Source organism: Bufo bufo, chromosome 9 (assembly GCF_905171765.1).
Source record: "Bufo bufo chromosome 9, aBufBuf1.1, whole genome shotgun sequence".
Classification (NCBI taxonomy): domain Eukaryota; kingdom Metazoa; phylum Chordata; class Amphibia; order Anura; family Bufonidae; genus Bufo; species Bufo bufo.
In genome coordinates, this window is record NC_053397.1 from 57999988 (window position 1) to 58015581 (window position 15594).

Sequence of the window (15594 nt, forward strand, 5' to 3'; positions counted from 1 at the left end):
CTCCTTTTCATCTCTGGCAGAAGTCACGCTCCCCTGTCTTCTCCGGCCCGCGCTGCACTGTCACATGACGCTGTACGGGGTCAGGACAATGCGGCATCGGCCCCAGCTAAGAAGACCAGGGAGGGTGAGTACCAGAAGCGCTTCCAGCGCTACTTCCCCATTCCCGGCACCTAATGCTTACTAGTGAGCGCTACCATAATGGAAACGCTCACTAGTATTCGATTTATAAGACACACAGACATTCCCCCCCCACTTTTGGAAAAGTAATATAGTATATAAGGCCGAAAAAATACATTTATCCATCCAGTTCGGCCTGTCATCCTGCAAGTTGATCCAGAGGAAGGCAAAAAAAAAAAAACTGAGGTAGAAGCCAATTTTCCCCACTTAAGGGGAAAAAAAAATTCCTTCCCGACTCAAACAGGCAATCAGACTAACTTTTAAAGTAAGGGCTATTTGACCATGAAGGAGAGTGATGGGGGGCTGCGGCAGATGACCTGGCCTCCACAGTCACCGGACCTGAACCCAATCGAGATGGTTTGGGGTGAGCTGGACCGCAGAGTGAAGGCAAAAGGGCCAACAAGTGCTAAGCATCTCTGGGAACTCCTTCAAGACTGTTGGAAGACCATTTCAGGGGACTACCTCTTGAAGCTCATCAAGAGAATGCCAAGAGTGTGCAAAGCAGTAATCAAAGCAAAAAGGTGGCTACTTTGAAGAACCTAGAATATGACATATTTTCAGTTGTTTCACACTTGTTTGTTATGTATATAATTCCACATGTGTTAATTCATAGTTTTGATGCCTTCATAATCAAACTCTGAATGAGAAGATGAGTCCAAACTTTTGGTCTGTACTGTACATCGGGGGCCCTTTTGAACTCTTTTAGTGAACTCACCATCACCACCTCCTCAGGCAGAGTTCCATAGTCTCACTGCTCTTACCGTAAAGAATCCTCTTCTATGTTTATGTACAAACCTTCTTTCCTCCAGACGCAGAGGATGTCCCCTCATCACAGTTACAGTCCTGGGGATAAACAGATGATGGGAGAGATCGCTGTACTGACCCCTGATATAGTTATACATAGTTATTAGATCTCCCCTCAGTCGTCTTTCTTCTAAAGTGAATAACCCCAATTTTGATAATCTTTCTGGGTTCTGTACTCCATCATTCCAGTTATTACTTTAGTTGCCCTCCTCTGAACCCTCTCCAGCTCTGCTATGTCTGCCTTGTTCACAGGAGATAAAAAAGGCAGGAGGGGTGGTAGGGTGTGTGTGCACTCCCAGTCCCTCTCCAAGTAGACCCACAACCCATTCTGCCATCATCTGTGACTTAGCCTACCACCCACCCTCCTTTCTTTTCCACCAACTGCTATTTTGATTGGCGCTTCTTCCAGGGTCTACTTGGAGAGGGACTGGGAGTGCGCACACACCCTACCCCCCCCCCCCCCCCCGCCTTTTTTATCTACATTAACCTGCGGTCTCTTCTGCAGGGCTGACCCTGTGAGCAGCCTCTCTCTCTCAGTCCCCCCCCTCCATCCCCTGGCGCTTCCAGTTACCTCGGGTCCCGTGGACACCCGTTCCATTTGGATCCCCGTTAACCCTCAAACTCTCTCTTGTTCACAGGAGACCAGAACTGTACACAGTAGGAAGAAAAAGGTCCAGCTTGGTTAAAAATATTACCTTTATTTTTCAGTGCGATTAAGAGCCAGATACAGTCCAGTGTACGCGTTTCGGATCAGAGACAATAGCGATCCTTACTCATGACAATACACAGACTAAAGAGAGGGTTAGATATATAGCGCCTCCCCTGTGAAACAGGTGGGCGCAATAACTACAAGCCACTCCTTCAAGTGAAATTAAGAACATGTGCAAAGAAGACATGATAAATAAAAACGGAAACACAAGTCATGGATCAAGGATTCAATAATGTAATATCAGATCATGTTTTCGATTGAGTCCACTTGGTATGGTGGACCCCATTTTAAAAATCCAATATGATTCCCGGTTCAAAAGCTTCTTTCTATAGTCACCGCCCCTGGGTGGTGAAGTGACACTTTCCAGGCCCTGCACTATTAAACCATGTTACCACCATGCACCACTGAAAATGCAGGCTAACCGCAGACACATTTCTGGCATGTGAATGAGGAATGTCAGAAATGTGCCTGCACAGTCTAACCTTGAGACCATTGGTGGTGCAACCAATATATTGAAGGGAACAAAAGGATACATAAAATACAGTACACCACATAGGTGGTGTTACAATTAATGTATTGTTTAATAGGGAAACACTGATTCATGGCATAGGAGAAAACCTCCTTACCCGGTTGCATATAGAAATAACACGTGCAAATTTTATGTCCACATTTGTAGCTGTATACAAGTAGCTGTGCATGTATTTCATGTCCCACACATATCTTCTCGGACTGTGGGCTTTAGACAGGACTTTACATAAAGGCAGACCCCTCCCCCTCTCCGGTTTTGACGATCCTTTCTAAACAGACTGTAACCTTGTACATTACCTGCCCAGTCATCGCTATCATCCAGCCATGTCTCAGTTATTCCCACTATGTCATAGTCCTCCTCACACATCACTAATTCCAGTTCACCAGTTTTATTAGTCAGGCTTCTGGCATTAGTATACATACATTTGAGAAGTTTATGTATATTTTTTACCCTACATCTTTCCTTCTGAACTGTTCTAGTCCCTCCTTCCATTGCTCCCCCAGTTCCATTACCTTAGGTCTCTATCTGCACTATCTTCCCCTCCTATAATGTAATTTCACTTCCCCCCAGTCCCCAGTTTAAACACTCCTCCAACCTTCTAGCCATCTTTCTCCCCAGCACAGCTGCCCCTTCCCCATTGAGGTGCAGCCCGTCCCTACGATAGAGCCTGTAGCCGATAGAGAAGTCGGCCCAGTTCTCCAGGAACCCAAACCTCTCCTTCCTACACCAGTTCTTGAGCCACTTGTTAACCTCCCTAATCTCCCGCTGCCTTTCTTGTGTGGCCCGTGGTACGGTAGTATTTCAGAAGATACTACCTTTCAGGTCCTTGCCCTAAGCTTTTGACCTAAATCCCTAAAATCATTTTTAAGGATGCCCCACCTACCTTTAACTTTGTCATTGTTTCCGATATGGACCATGACCGCTGGATCTGCTCCAGCACCTCCCAGTAATCTGTCAACCCGATCCCCGGTGTCGAACTCGAGCGCCATGAAGACAACACACCGTTCAACGATCCCGGTCTTTGCGACAGATCGCCCTATCTGTACCCCTAATAATTGAGTCTCCCACTACCAGCACCTGTCTGGCCTGCCCTGCTCTCCTGCTTACCGGAGCTGACATTCCCCTGACTGGCAGAGGAAGTGTCCGGCTGCAGCAGTGCCGTCCCTGGACTGATATCCCCCTCATCTGCCAAACGTGCAAACTTGTTGGGGTGTGTCAGATCAGGGCTAGCCTCCCTGGCACTCTTCCCTCTACCCCGCTTTCTAACTGTTATCCAGCTAGCTACTTCCCTTTCCTGAGCCTCCTCACTACCACCCTCCCCCACATCTACCCCAAAGAGTGCTTGCATAGTGAGCAGCAAACTCTTTTCCAAACGCCTCTCAGTGTTGAAATTCGCCCGTTTAGATACTCTATGCGCGATTCCAAACGGGCAATTTGCTCACATTTTGAACAAAGATATGCACCCTCAAATGGCTGTTCCAGGACTGCATACATTATGCAAGATGTGCACTCGAGTGTGTGTTGTCAATAATGGAACAAATACTAAATGGGGATTACACACGAAAAGAGAAAAATACAATATAATGCAGTGATAAGAAACTGATTTACTGCAGTCCCCCACTAAAGTCCCTGAATCTGAAGTCACTTAATCTAAAGTCACACACTTAATAAAGTGTGTCTTATAAAGCAAAAAATACGGTATATTGTTGGGTAAGGCCTTATTCAGAGGTCAGGGATTCACGTGGAGAACATGGACAGCACACGTACCCATTGATCTAAATGTATGCAACTGTGGGTCAGATGTAAAACCACAGAGACGTGTTCTATTTTGGTCCGAATTGTGGACCAAACACACCCATTTAAGTCTATGGGTCCACGAACACAACACCAATGGCATGTGTGTTTCATGGACCATTGTTAGGAGATTCTCTGAAAATTATTTATCCACCGAGTAGTGTCCGCGGAATACAGAGGACACACAAAAAGCAAAAAACTGATAAATGGACCAAACACATATCAAGGACATCTTCATAGATTTACCACTGGCCATCTTGTTATTGGTGTCATCACGGACATGGATGTGTGAATAAGTCCTAAAGTTATACTGGTTCAATGCCATGGAAAAGGGGCTACTGATGCAGATGCAGGGTTACATTCACAGAAAATACACTAACGCACCAATCTGTAACCGCTGTGAAAGCACAGACGGAAATTCTAAAAATCTTAAAAGACCTTTTACATGGACCAAACTTTCAGGCAATTATCTGGAACAAACCAGACATTCCTGATAATTGCCTAATCTTCATGAATAGACTGAAGGTGTAACAAAACCTCTGAACAGGTATTGGTCTTGGGGTAATGCACTCTTGGTGATGGGTAACTTCTGAATATTGTAAATGAATCCGTTTAGGTGGCATCCTGATTAAATTGGCTTTTGAAAGGTCAACATAAGACAAACTTCTGCACATAGACCGCTTTGGTCCCATACTTTACCTCCAATTTTATGAAGAGGACAGTCATTGTAATACTTATTTGTTCCTCGTGGGTTTATAAGTAATTGGCAATAAAAAAAAAATACTTTCATGCTGTATTAAAGAAGCACTGTAACCAAGAGGAATTGTGTATGTGATCTGCTGCACAAGGATCATGGCCAAACTATGTGCCCATAGACAGAAAAGAACGAACTGAAAAACACAAAGCAGGTAGATGGCCACACATATTACACCAACGTCAAGAGGAATGGCCAGACATCTAATATGTATGGCTAGTGGTGGTCTGACTTTTCTCTGATGGCAAAGACTGGAGGAAAGTAGAATTGGGATGTTGGAACATGCTCCATCTTTTTGATCTCCGAGAAGATAAGCTGCCACCAAAAGGTACCAAGAAGCGGCTTAGTACATTCTCCCCATCTAGAACACACGAGCACTTTAAGTTATATAGGAGAGGGGGTGGGGGGACAGCTATACACAGTTTATGGCGAGCTTTGAAACAAAAACTAAACAACTTGTTTCCTGGAAGATGTCCAGGGTCTGTGTTTCTATCTTGTGCTGCCTTACTGTGGGATCTCTATTCAAAGCCATCAAATATGACACAATGTTTTACAGCGCTATTATCTCTAGGCAATAATCTTCCAACACAGGCCGATAGCATAAGAGGATGATTGGTTCACGAGCAGAGCTAAGATCTCCGATAAAACATTTCCCCAACCCTACCCCAGGAATGTAAGAGGATAGGGATAGTGTCTTATGAGGAACGTGATATATTTTTATATGCACACAGTTTAATAAAATCATCATCATCAATGTCTACCTTTAGACTGGACTCCTTTTACTGCTCGAAGCCATAAAACTAGATGACATTTATAGATAAATGATCCTAGGAACGAAGCAACAAACCTCTGGAGTAAGCCGAAACTCTGACATCATTATCATTAGCACATTTAGGCACAGACAAACCGAGAGGAACAAGATGAGATCTAAACCTGCTCAACGAAGAAGAGCTCATCACTTCTATCACGTACAGAAGAGTCCAAGGAAAAGAACACAAAAGTTTATTTGAAATAAATGCACATTTCAGTCTTCACATGAAGCAATAGTAGTACAGCATACACTTACATTCAGAAAGGACAGGCTCCTTCATGTTAAACAGGAAATACCGCATGAGTATTTTCCAAACTCTTTCTGCCCTCGGGTGTCATGCACATGAGAAATACTGGGTACTGGTTCAATTTGGCACAACTTTCACTTCTAAAATGTCATGCAACCTTGTACAGTATCAGGCCACCTTTGGCTAGAGTTGATGCCTAGTGGTTTCCATGTGCACTATAGTATGTGCAGGAAGAACCCTTTGCAGATAAGAATATAAAAATATTAACCAAAACATAACTAGTTATGGAATGTACAGCGACCAAACTAATTTTGAAATTCTCATACACATTTTGGCTAGATGACCACGGGTGTTACAGTCAACTTCTCAAAGAAGGTGCTGAAAGCAAAAAAAAAAAAAAAAAAAGGAAAAAATAAAATAAAAATCACTCAGTGAAAGGAACCTGCTGGTTATGCTTAAAGGACATCTGTCAGCAGTTTTGTACCTATGACACTGGCTGACCTGTTACATGTGCACTTGGCTGCTGAAGGCATCTGTGTTGCTCCCATGTTTGTATGCAACCGCATTGCTGAGAAAAATGAAGGCAAATAAGCCTCTAGAAGCAACGGGGACGTTAACATTACACCTAGAGGCTTTGATTTATCTGCAGCTGCTACATCCTCTGCACTTTGATTGACAGGGCCAGGCGCGATCACGTTTTCATATCCTAAACGCTGTGCAGAGGACGTGGCAGTTGCAGAGAGAGCAGAGCCTCTTGGTGTAACAGCAACGCCCCCGTTGCTCCTAGAAGCTCATTTGCATATGTAAAACATCATTTTTCTCAGCAATGCGGGCACATATGAAAATGGGAACAACACAGATGCCTTTAGCTGCCAAGTGCACATGTAACAGGTCAGCCAGTGTCATGGGTACAAATGTACAAATCAGGGGTTACAGACATCTATGTATATTGGCCAAATCCTCCAATTGTGGCAGGATCGGCAGACCGTCCAATGTGTGTGTGCCTTCAGAATCTCCCAGATGACAGATGTTAGGGGAGAGAAGGTTCTTTCTGCTTTCTGTTCAGAACATGCACCCTATAGGCAAAGTAGAGCATGCATGTGTATGGAGGAGGTGTTCAAGAGACAGAAGTTAAGGCAAACGTTTAACATACCAATAGTTTTCAACAGGATACACTTTTGATTAAGATATTATCTGACCAGCAGATCCAGACAGCACAGCAGATACTTTCAATTACAGCTTTGATTTCCACATCTTTAAAGGGTCGCAAACCTTTGATATGTCAGAGACCTATCAAAAGTTGTGATCAGTGGAGATCTGAGGGCAGAGATCCCACCGATCCCTAGGAGGGGAGCATGCACATAGCAGACTCTCCCCGGTGCTGAGGATGAAATAGAGATGGGCCTATTGACTTGTTTGGTGTCCGTCTCCTGCAGTAAGAGGAGAGAGAGCGCGATATGTGCTCGCTTCTCTTCCCTCATTCTAAGAAAATCGGTGGGGTTCTCAGCACTGTCTCCCTTTTCTTTTTACATATCAAAAGTTTGGGGAAAACTTTGTGACCCTTTAACTGCCAGACATGACTAAACTACCAATTTCAGCATGAGAATACTAATCCCTAATCAAGAGGGAGCAATGTGTCTAGCACCCATATTTCTTTGGGGTTAGCTAATAAAGAGAATCTAAATCGCCTCCCAGCCCAAGAGCAGAGGTTCTACAGTCCCTCATACACAGGAAATAGAGAATGCTACCAACAGGAATATCTTCGAGTACCTGGGAACTTGATGTGGTATATAGGTAATGCAATAGACAATACTATAGTATGAAGTAATTATATTAGTAGTCATTAAAGAGGGCCTGTCCCCTCTCCTGACATGTCCGTTTTAGTAACTACTCGTATTTCTCATGTAATAACAGTTCTGGAGGTCCAGATGAGTGCTACCAGTTGGGGGTGTCCCTGTAGAGTCCGACATTGGCAGCACTGATTGGATAGGGTCAGACTGCGCAGCGACACACCCCTAGCTGGTAACACCCATATGAACCTTTACTGCAGATTGCTGACAATCCATTCAGAAATCTCTAGTAGGAATAAGAGAGACAATGCATAACATAGCGTTAGAAGAATATATGAACACCAAAAACTACTTTCCCCTATAAATTAACATTAACAGTAAAACCAATGAGGATGTGAGGTTAGATAATAATAATAAAACAACAACTTGTAATCACACAGTAGACATGATTACATAATTTTATTGTATTAACAAATAATTCTCAACATGATTAGCAACCACAGATTAAAAATTGTTAAAAACAAACTGATTATGGAGGTCTGACATCAGGATAGAAATAATAAAGTGCAAGTCCATAGATAGATAGGTGGCAGTATGGCCACGGCACAAACAGTATAGCCGTGAGGGTAACTGCTTACATGTAGGCAAAAGGACCCAATTTACATACAATACAGCTAGTAATTAACAGAATAAATAAGTAAGTAGCAGTAATCATACCAACCAAAAAATAAGCAATGCCGCCCCCAGTCAGGCCACGACCATTCCCCGAAGCGCGTTTTGTGGTCAGCTTTTTTAAGGGGTACCTTGGTGCGGAATTGCTTATCCATCTATCTATGCACGCGCACTATTATTTCACCATAATCAATTTGTTTTTTAACAATTTTTTTAATCTGTTTGTGCTTGCTAATAAGGTTAAGAATTATTTGTTAATAAAATGATGTAATCATGTCTACTGTGGGATTACAAGTTTTTTTTATTATCTAACCTCATATATCCTCATTGGTTTTGCTATAAGATTATATGCTCCAGAATCTATATTCCATGGAGAATACAAGCAGTTACTAAAATAGACATGTCAAGAGAGGCGATGGGTCCAATTTAAAGCATCCTTATTACTTCGTAAGGAAGAAACCAAGAACTCGACAACCTGAGACAATATTAATTCTTTGATGAATATGTGTATCCTCAATACATATTGTACACACAGAGTATAGCTGTAGTGGGGAAGCCCATGAGTGTATTATATACAGCGTATGGAGTGTACCATGTGCACATAAATATTAGTTATGATCACAATGAGATGAAGACAATATTACGACAAACACTACATTGGATTATAAAGTGGACTTGAGGCGTTATAGCATTGATCACAGCGCTATGTGAGTAAATAATGGAAACAATGGATTTCAATTTTTATATCCTATCCATAGTCAACATTTAAGAAGTTTTAAAGGTCTTGTAGTAAGCATAATTATGTCAGTACAGAAATGGTAATTTTCCTTGTAATACTCCATGTAATAGGGCCGTCTCCGACAGAGAAATAGATCCACCGCCACTTTCACCAATGGAGGCTGATGGCACTCAATGCCAATAACAGGTGCTGTTCTTAAATGGATATCCTGCAATACTTCATTTGGCCAGAAATGGCGCTGTAAGGAAAACAAGCACCGAAATGGCAGAGGACTGCAAGATCCACTGTATAAAAGAGACATGCCTTTCATCCCGAATTCTGTACACATAAGGTGGAAATTTTAACAATACTTTCAAAATATGAATTCTAGGAGCAACACTGCCTATGAAAAAAGCGGTGTCTGCCATAGCTTACTATAATATATATATATATATATATATATACATACACACACATACAAGCTATAATATCAATTGTTTCTTCTGATTGTGGTGGTATAAATGAGAAAACAAAAGCTATATATAGGGCTACCTATATTAAAGGGGTTGTCCAGACAGCAGATATTGATGAACTATCCTCAGAATAGATGATCAATATCAGCTTGGAGGGGTTCTGACTCCCTGCACCCCCGTCAGTCATCTGTTTGAAGGGGCAGAGGTGATCTTGCGAGAGCTGCATCCTCTTCTGTCTACGCTGTAGCAGCGGTGCAGCGTACAGTAACTACAGCTGTTTGTCCCATTCAAGTAAAGGGGAGCAGACAAGCGAATCAATTTGTTCATATGAACGAATTCCGCCTCTGTGAGGGGCTGTACAGGCAATTTCCCACCCTTCTGACAGATTGACAGGGTCACAAAACTCGAGCGGCCCTGACAGTCTCGCGCATGCGCCGTTACTGAGAGCAGCAGCGAATGCGCAGAGCATCTGCCTTACATTACTAATCAGCGACACTGCATGTACTGCTAAAATTCACGCAGTAACGGTGCATGCACACGCAGTGTGTGGCCCTCTAACCAAAGAGCAGCAGGGGCATCTAAAGCTGTGGGGACGCTCCCTCACAAGTGTAAAATTTGTTTGGATGACAAATCGATTGGCTCATCCCTAGAGCAGAACCTGTAATTACACAGCACCGCCGCTACGAAGGGGACAAAGTACAGGTTAACAGGGAAAGGGACACAGTTTTCACCGCGACCCCTTCAAGCAGCTGCTATCTGTAGCCCGGACAAATCCCATTAACAACATTCATCACCTAAATACACGATCGCTAGGAGTCTGACCACTGGGTCCCCCACCATTCATAGCTACAAGGCTCTTTAAAGGGGTATTCCAGTTATTTCAAGTTATCCCCTATCCGTAAGACAGGGGATAATTATTAGATCGGTGGGGGTCCTACTACTAGGATCCCCACCGATCTTATAGATGTCCCCTATCCACAGGACAGGGACTACTTGAAATAACCAGAATACCCCTTTAAACCAATGTATGAATGGAGCGGCAGTGCACTGCCACCAACGTGATCAGGTGAGCATAACATTTATCACCTACCTTGTGTAGTTAATGGCAAAACCCTATTCATTTCCTAGGGAGCCATATCCCAGTGTAAAAGCCATAGACAGAATCCTGTCCAGGGTCCAGTAGTATATCACATGACATATGGAAATACAGAAAATAGTACAAACCGGTACAGAAACATTTACACACAAAACCAGAACAACAGGATTAAATATTGGTTGTCATGCTATTAGTATGCAAATCTATAGGTCATTTGACAACATATTATTGCCTTACGTTTTGCAGGGCAGTGGGAGCTCCAATACATCTTAGTGCTGAGGTCATAAACCTCAATTGCATAGTGAAGAAAATGCTGGAGATGAGACAATATGGCTAAACAGTATCAATAGAGAGGTGGTCCTGGTTCTAGATATGGATGGCCTATCCTTAGGAAAAGGTCATCAATATCAGATCGGCGGGGGTCTGACTCTGGCAGCTGCTGATGGTTGGGGGTGCTGGATGTTGGACCTTCGGTGATCTGATAGCTGAGGAGAGGTCATCAATATCTACAACCTGGACAACCCCTTTAAAAGAAGCGATCCCACAAAAAGGTTTATTCTCTGACCTGTTAGAAAAGGTACAACAGTCTTACCAATGACTGTATTTGTCGGTTATAACCTCCCTTCTGATCCTCAGCTGTTATGTGATCAATAGTCTGACTCTCCAAATCACACAGCATCTTATGTGTGGACAGGCGGACAGTTTCTCTGTATTCCTATGGGAGCCTCAATGTCAGTCTCATAGGAATAATTAGAGAAGTAACTGACTTCCTGTCCTGTGTCAGTTGGAGATCAGAGTGTTTGTCACATGACACAGCTAAGGATCAGAAGGGAGGTTATAACTCACAAATGCAGTCACTAGTAAGAAAATTACCTTCATTACAGTTTACATCATGGAACTTTCAGGTCAGAGAATAAACATTTTTGTGGGAGTGCATTTTAAAATACAAGAGTGTTTTACAGTAAACTGCCCAGCAACAAGTCTGGACTTAAAATACTAGACTGATACCACAATCATCCAATGTTTAACCAGTGTATTCACTAACAGTTTTTGACTGACATATGACATGTATGCTAGTTCTAGTACATTCAAAGACTGCATTGTGTATTCATAGAGGCTACCCTGGAGGTACATTTTAAGAAATAAGTACTAAAACATCCTACCGTTTGGTGTATACAGCTCCTATGCAGACTTGTGTCCTCATGCTTACCATTTGCGTAGTCTAATCCTACAGTCATGTGCTACTCTTCTCCCTTTTGGTACACTACAGTCAAACAGGGTTAGAAGGAAGGGAGTAATATGGGACTACACGGTTTGTTTGTAGTCTGTAGCCACGGCAAAAGATTTGAGCTACACAAAACGGTGGGATAGTCAATGTTACTGAAAAGTAATAAAAAACAAAAAGTTTGTAGATAAAAGGGTATTCTGGTTAGAACAAGTTCTCACCTACCCACTGGATAGGGAATAACTATTAGATCAGTGGTGGTACAACTGCTGGAACCCCCATCATTAACGAGTAGAGTGGAGCCATGTCCATGGGACTAGAGGAGATAGCCAAGCATTGCACTCAATTATCTCTGGCAGTCCCATAGACATTGAATGGAGCAGTGGTGCGCATTCTCGACCCCCACTCTATTCGTTCTTGTGATCAGTGGGACTGTTGGGACCCCCGCCGATCAGGAGAACAGTCCCAGTGGATAAGAAATAACTTGTTCTAGCTAGAATACCCCTTTAATGTTAAATACATTAAAAAAAGACGAGTTTAAGCGAATATACGCTATGCGCTCAAGAAAAGAGCAATCTAATTAGAATTTCATAAAAAATGACACCGTTTCAAACAACAGCACGAACGGTGAGCAGTCATAGAAAAGAAATGTTAACGGAAAGAAAAAGGCTAAATGTAACTTGGCTGACATATTAGGAGATGGGTATTATCTGCAATAATAATGCAGTTTTACCAAGTACCAGCAGCCTGCCCCACTAAGCTAAGGATTCGTGCTCATTTGCTCCCCTCCGCTGTCCCTGCACTGTTATCTGCTGCAGCCAATGACTGGCTTCAGAGGCGACGTGCTGATTGTGACCATGCCCATGAAGCGGTGGAAAAACAAACAAAAAAAACAAAAAAACTGTGCATGGACTGGAAGATGGAGACGCCTGAGGCAGCGGTGAGCAGGTAAGTATGCATTCCGTTTAGTGGGGCAGGCTGCTGGCACCGGAGAATCCCTTTAAAGGGGTTGTCCAAAACCTTTAATGCCCCCACACATGCCATTGCTGCAGTATTTTCTAATCCATGGGAACAAGAGCCCATGGAATCAATAGCATCCACAGCTTTGTCCCCGGTTTTGTCCAAGATGCTCATCAATGTAAAATCTTTACACATTCCTAATATGCAGGTTTACCGCACAGCTTTTACTATCACAGTAGTTTAGCACAGTCTTTATGATGCTGCCATGCCTCTAGCCACGGCCGGGGTCTCTCAAAGATCCCAGCACTTGTGACATAAACGGACACTATTTGGTCCCTTAAAGGGGGATGTCCCATTAAGAATATTTATCATCTGTCCACAGGAATATATGATCCCTGGGACACAATGATCACTAGAATGTTGGTCCTTAGCCCCGGGGTTCCTCCTTACTGCAGTGAGGAGGAGTTTGAATGGAGCGGTAGTCACGCATGCGCACTACCGCACCATCTATGGGGCATTATTTTTATTAATTTTTTATAAACAGTGCTAACATTTTTATTGTTTTGTGCTATAATATACAGAAAATGAACACTAAAAAGAGAATGGGATATCTTAGCTTTTTTTGTGTGGCAGATCCTAAAAATTGGCTCCAAATACAAAGAAAAAACAGTAAAGGATTGCATAAATAATGCAAACTAATAATAATAATAATCTGCAGGCTGTTAGGAACCTGCCTTCGTATATGCAAAATGTACAGTATTCACATTGCAAGAATCTGCTTCAGTCTTAGAAGAACTGTCTCGTGAAGTCAAAGGGCTGCCCTGGAAGCTTTAGAAAGTAAACCAGACCGGTACAACCGGCTCACAAAAGCTGCAATGAAAAATGAAGTAGAAGTCGTGGCGGGTCTCCTATCTGTGCGTGGACTTGTGGCTATCCTTTGCATATGAGGGCAGGGTATTCAGCACATTGCTCTCCACAATAATACAGCTTGGTTTTAGGGAGTGACAGGACTCGAGCTCGGGAGGAAGAGATTCAATTTGGTTCCCAACCAACTCGATCTTAATGAGGTTCATCAGATCACCCACGTGCGCTGACAGGCTGCTCAGGCTGTTCTTTCCCAGGAGCAAACACTGCAGCTTGCTGCATTTAAACAGCCCGTCTGGCAACATCTCAATCTAAGGGAAAAAAGGACAAATATGTTAGGAATTCTATACACCAGACAATACAGAAAACAGACGGATGATGCTTTTTACAAATGTCACTCAAGCTGGGTTGAAACAGGCCAGGATTATGGAGAAAGGTAAAGCTGGAGGCAGATAACACAGAATCAGACCTAAGACGGCTCAGCGCCTTCCCTTTACAATTCACACAGAGCATGCCCACAACACTCCCCACAGAAGCCATTCAGGCTCAATCCAGGTTTTTGGAATAAAAAAAAGTTGCAAAACTTGGAAAAAATAACATTTTGCACAAAAGTTTTGCAATTTTTTGAGGTTTCTGATGCGCTCGCCACATTTGAAGCAGAAGGGACCGCAGCCAAACAGAGTTAGGCCTCTTGCACACGACAGTACATGTCATTGGCTGTATTTTGCGGTCCGGAAAAAACGGATCCTCCAAAAATACGGATGACGTCCGTGTGCATTCCGTATTTTGCGGAACGGAACAGCTGGCCCCTAATAGAACTAGAATAGTACGATCCTTGTCCATTATGCGGACAATAATAGGACAAGTTCTATCCTTTAGCGGAACGGATATACAGAAATATGGAAACGGAATGCACATGGAGTACATTCAGTTTTTCTTTTTGCGGAACCATTGAAATGAATGGTTCCGCATACGGACTGCAAACAAACAGCAAAAACGGAACGGCCTCATGCACATGAACGTATTTTCTTTCCGTGTCCGTTTTTTTTGCGGACTGTATACGGAACCATTCATTTCAATTGGTCCGCAAAAAAAATGGAAGTTACTCTGTGTGCATTCCGTTTCCGTATGTCCATATTTGTATTCCGCGAAAAAAAATAAAACAGATGTCCTATTATTGTCCGCATTACAGACAAGGATAGTACTGTTCTATTAGAGGCCAGCTGTTCCGTTCCGCAAAATACGGAATGCACACGGACGTCATCCGTATTTTATGCGGATCCGTTTTCTGTGGAAAGCAAAATACATACGGTCGTGTATATGAGCACTTACTATAATTTACACCAGAAAACTGGTGTCAGTTATAACATAAATGTACTCCAGCTCCTAGCCAGTTCTGGCGCACGGACAGCAGAAGATGCGACAAATTTATTAAGAGGGATGTGCCTTTTTACATACTGGTCGGATCTTTCTCCAGTGGGAGGAACCCCAGGATAGGTCATCAGTATCTGACCGGAGGGGTCTGACACTCAGGGCCCCCGCCAATCAGCTGTTTGTGAAGGCAATGATGCTCAAAGTAGCACTGCACACTTCTCACAGCTTTCCCTACGCCAGTGACGTCATGTTCATTGCTCACATGGCCTAGGCGCAGCTCAACCCCACTGAAGTGAAAGCACAGCCGCTTTACCATGTACAGTGCTGTGTTTGGCTTGCAGGGAGAAGGCCGCTGCGCTAAAGCGACCACCAGTGCCTTCTCAAACAGCTGCTCGGCGGAGGTCCTGGGTGTCAGAACCCCACCAATTAGATACTGATGACCTATCCAGAGGATAGTTCATCAGTGAAAAGATCTCCCTAAACTAATTTAACTCCATTTTTCATTCCCGCGTTTCAAAAGCCATAACTATTTTTCATAAGAAGGCTCGTTTTTTGCAAAACAAGTTGTTTAGTGCAATGGTGTGAAAAAAGCAAATA

At 43.1% G+C, this 15594-nt stretch overlaps 1 protein-coding gene across 4 annotated transcripts in view; it reads right to left on the reverse strand.

Annotated features, from left to right (window-relative positions):
* Positions 1-12593: 12593 nt before the first annotated feature.
* The window catches only part of LRRC8B (leucine rich repeat containing 8 VRAC subunit B), a 37167-nt gene continuing 34166 nt past the window's right edge, over positions 12594-15594 (reverse strand). For all 4 annotated transcript variants that reach the window (XM_040407902.1, XM_040407903.1, XM_040407905.1 and 1 more), the window contains one exon: positions 12594-13934. In XM_040407902.1, coding sequence (XP_040263836.1) covers positions 13668-13934 — 267 coding nt within the window. In that variant the 3' untranslated portion in view covers positions 12594-13667. The remainder of the gene's footprint in view (positions 13935-15594) is intronic.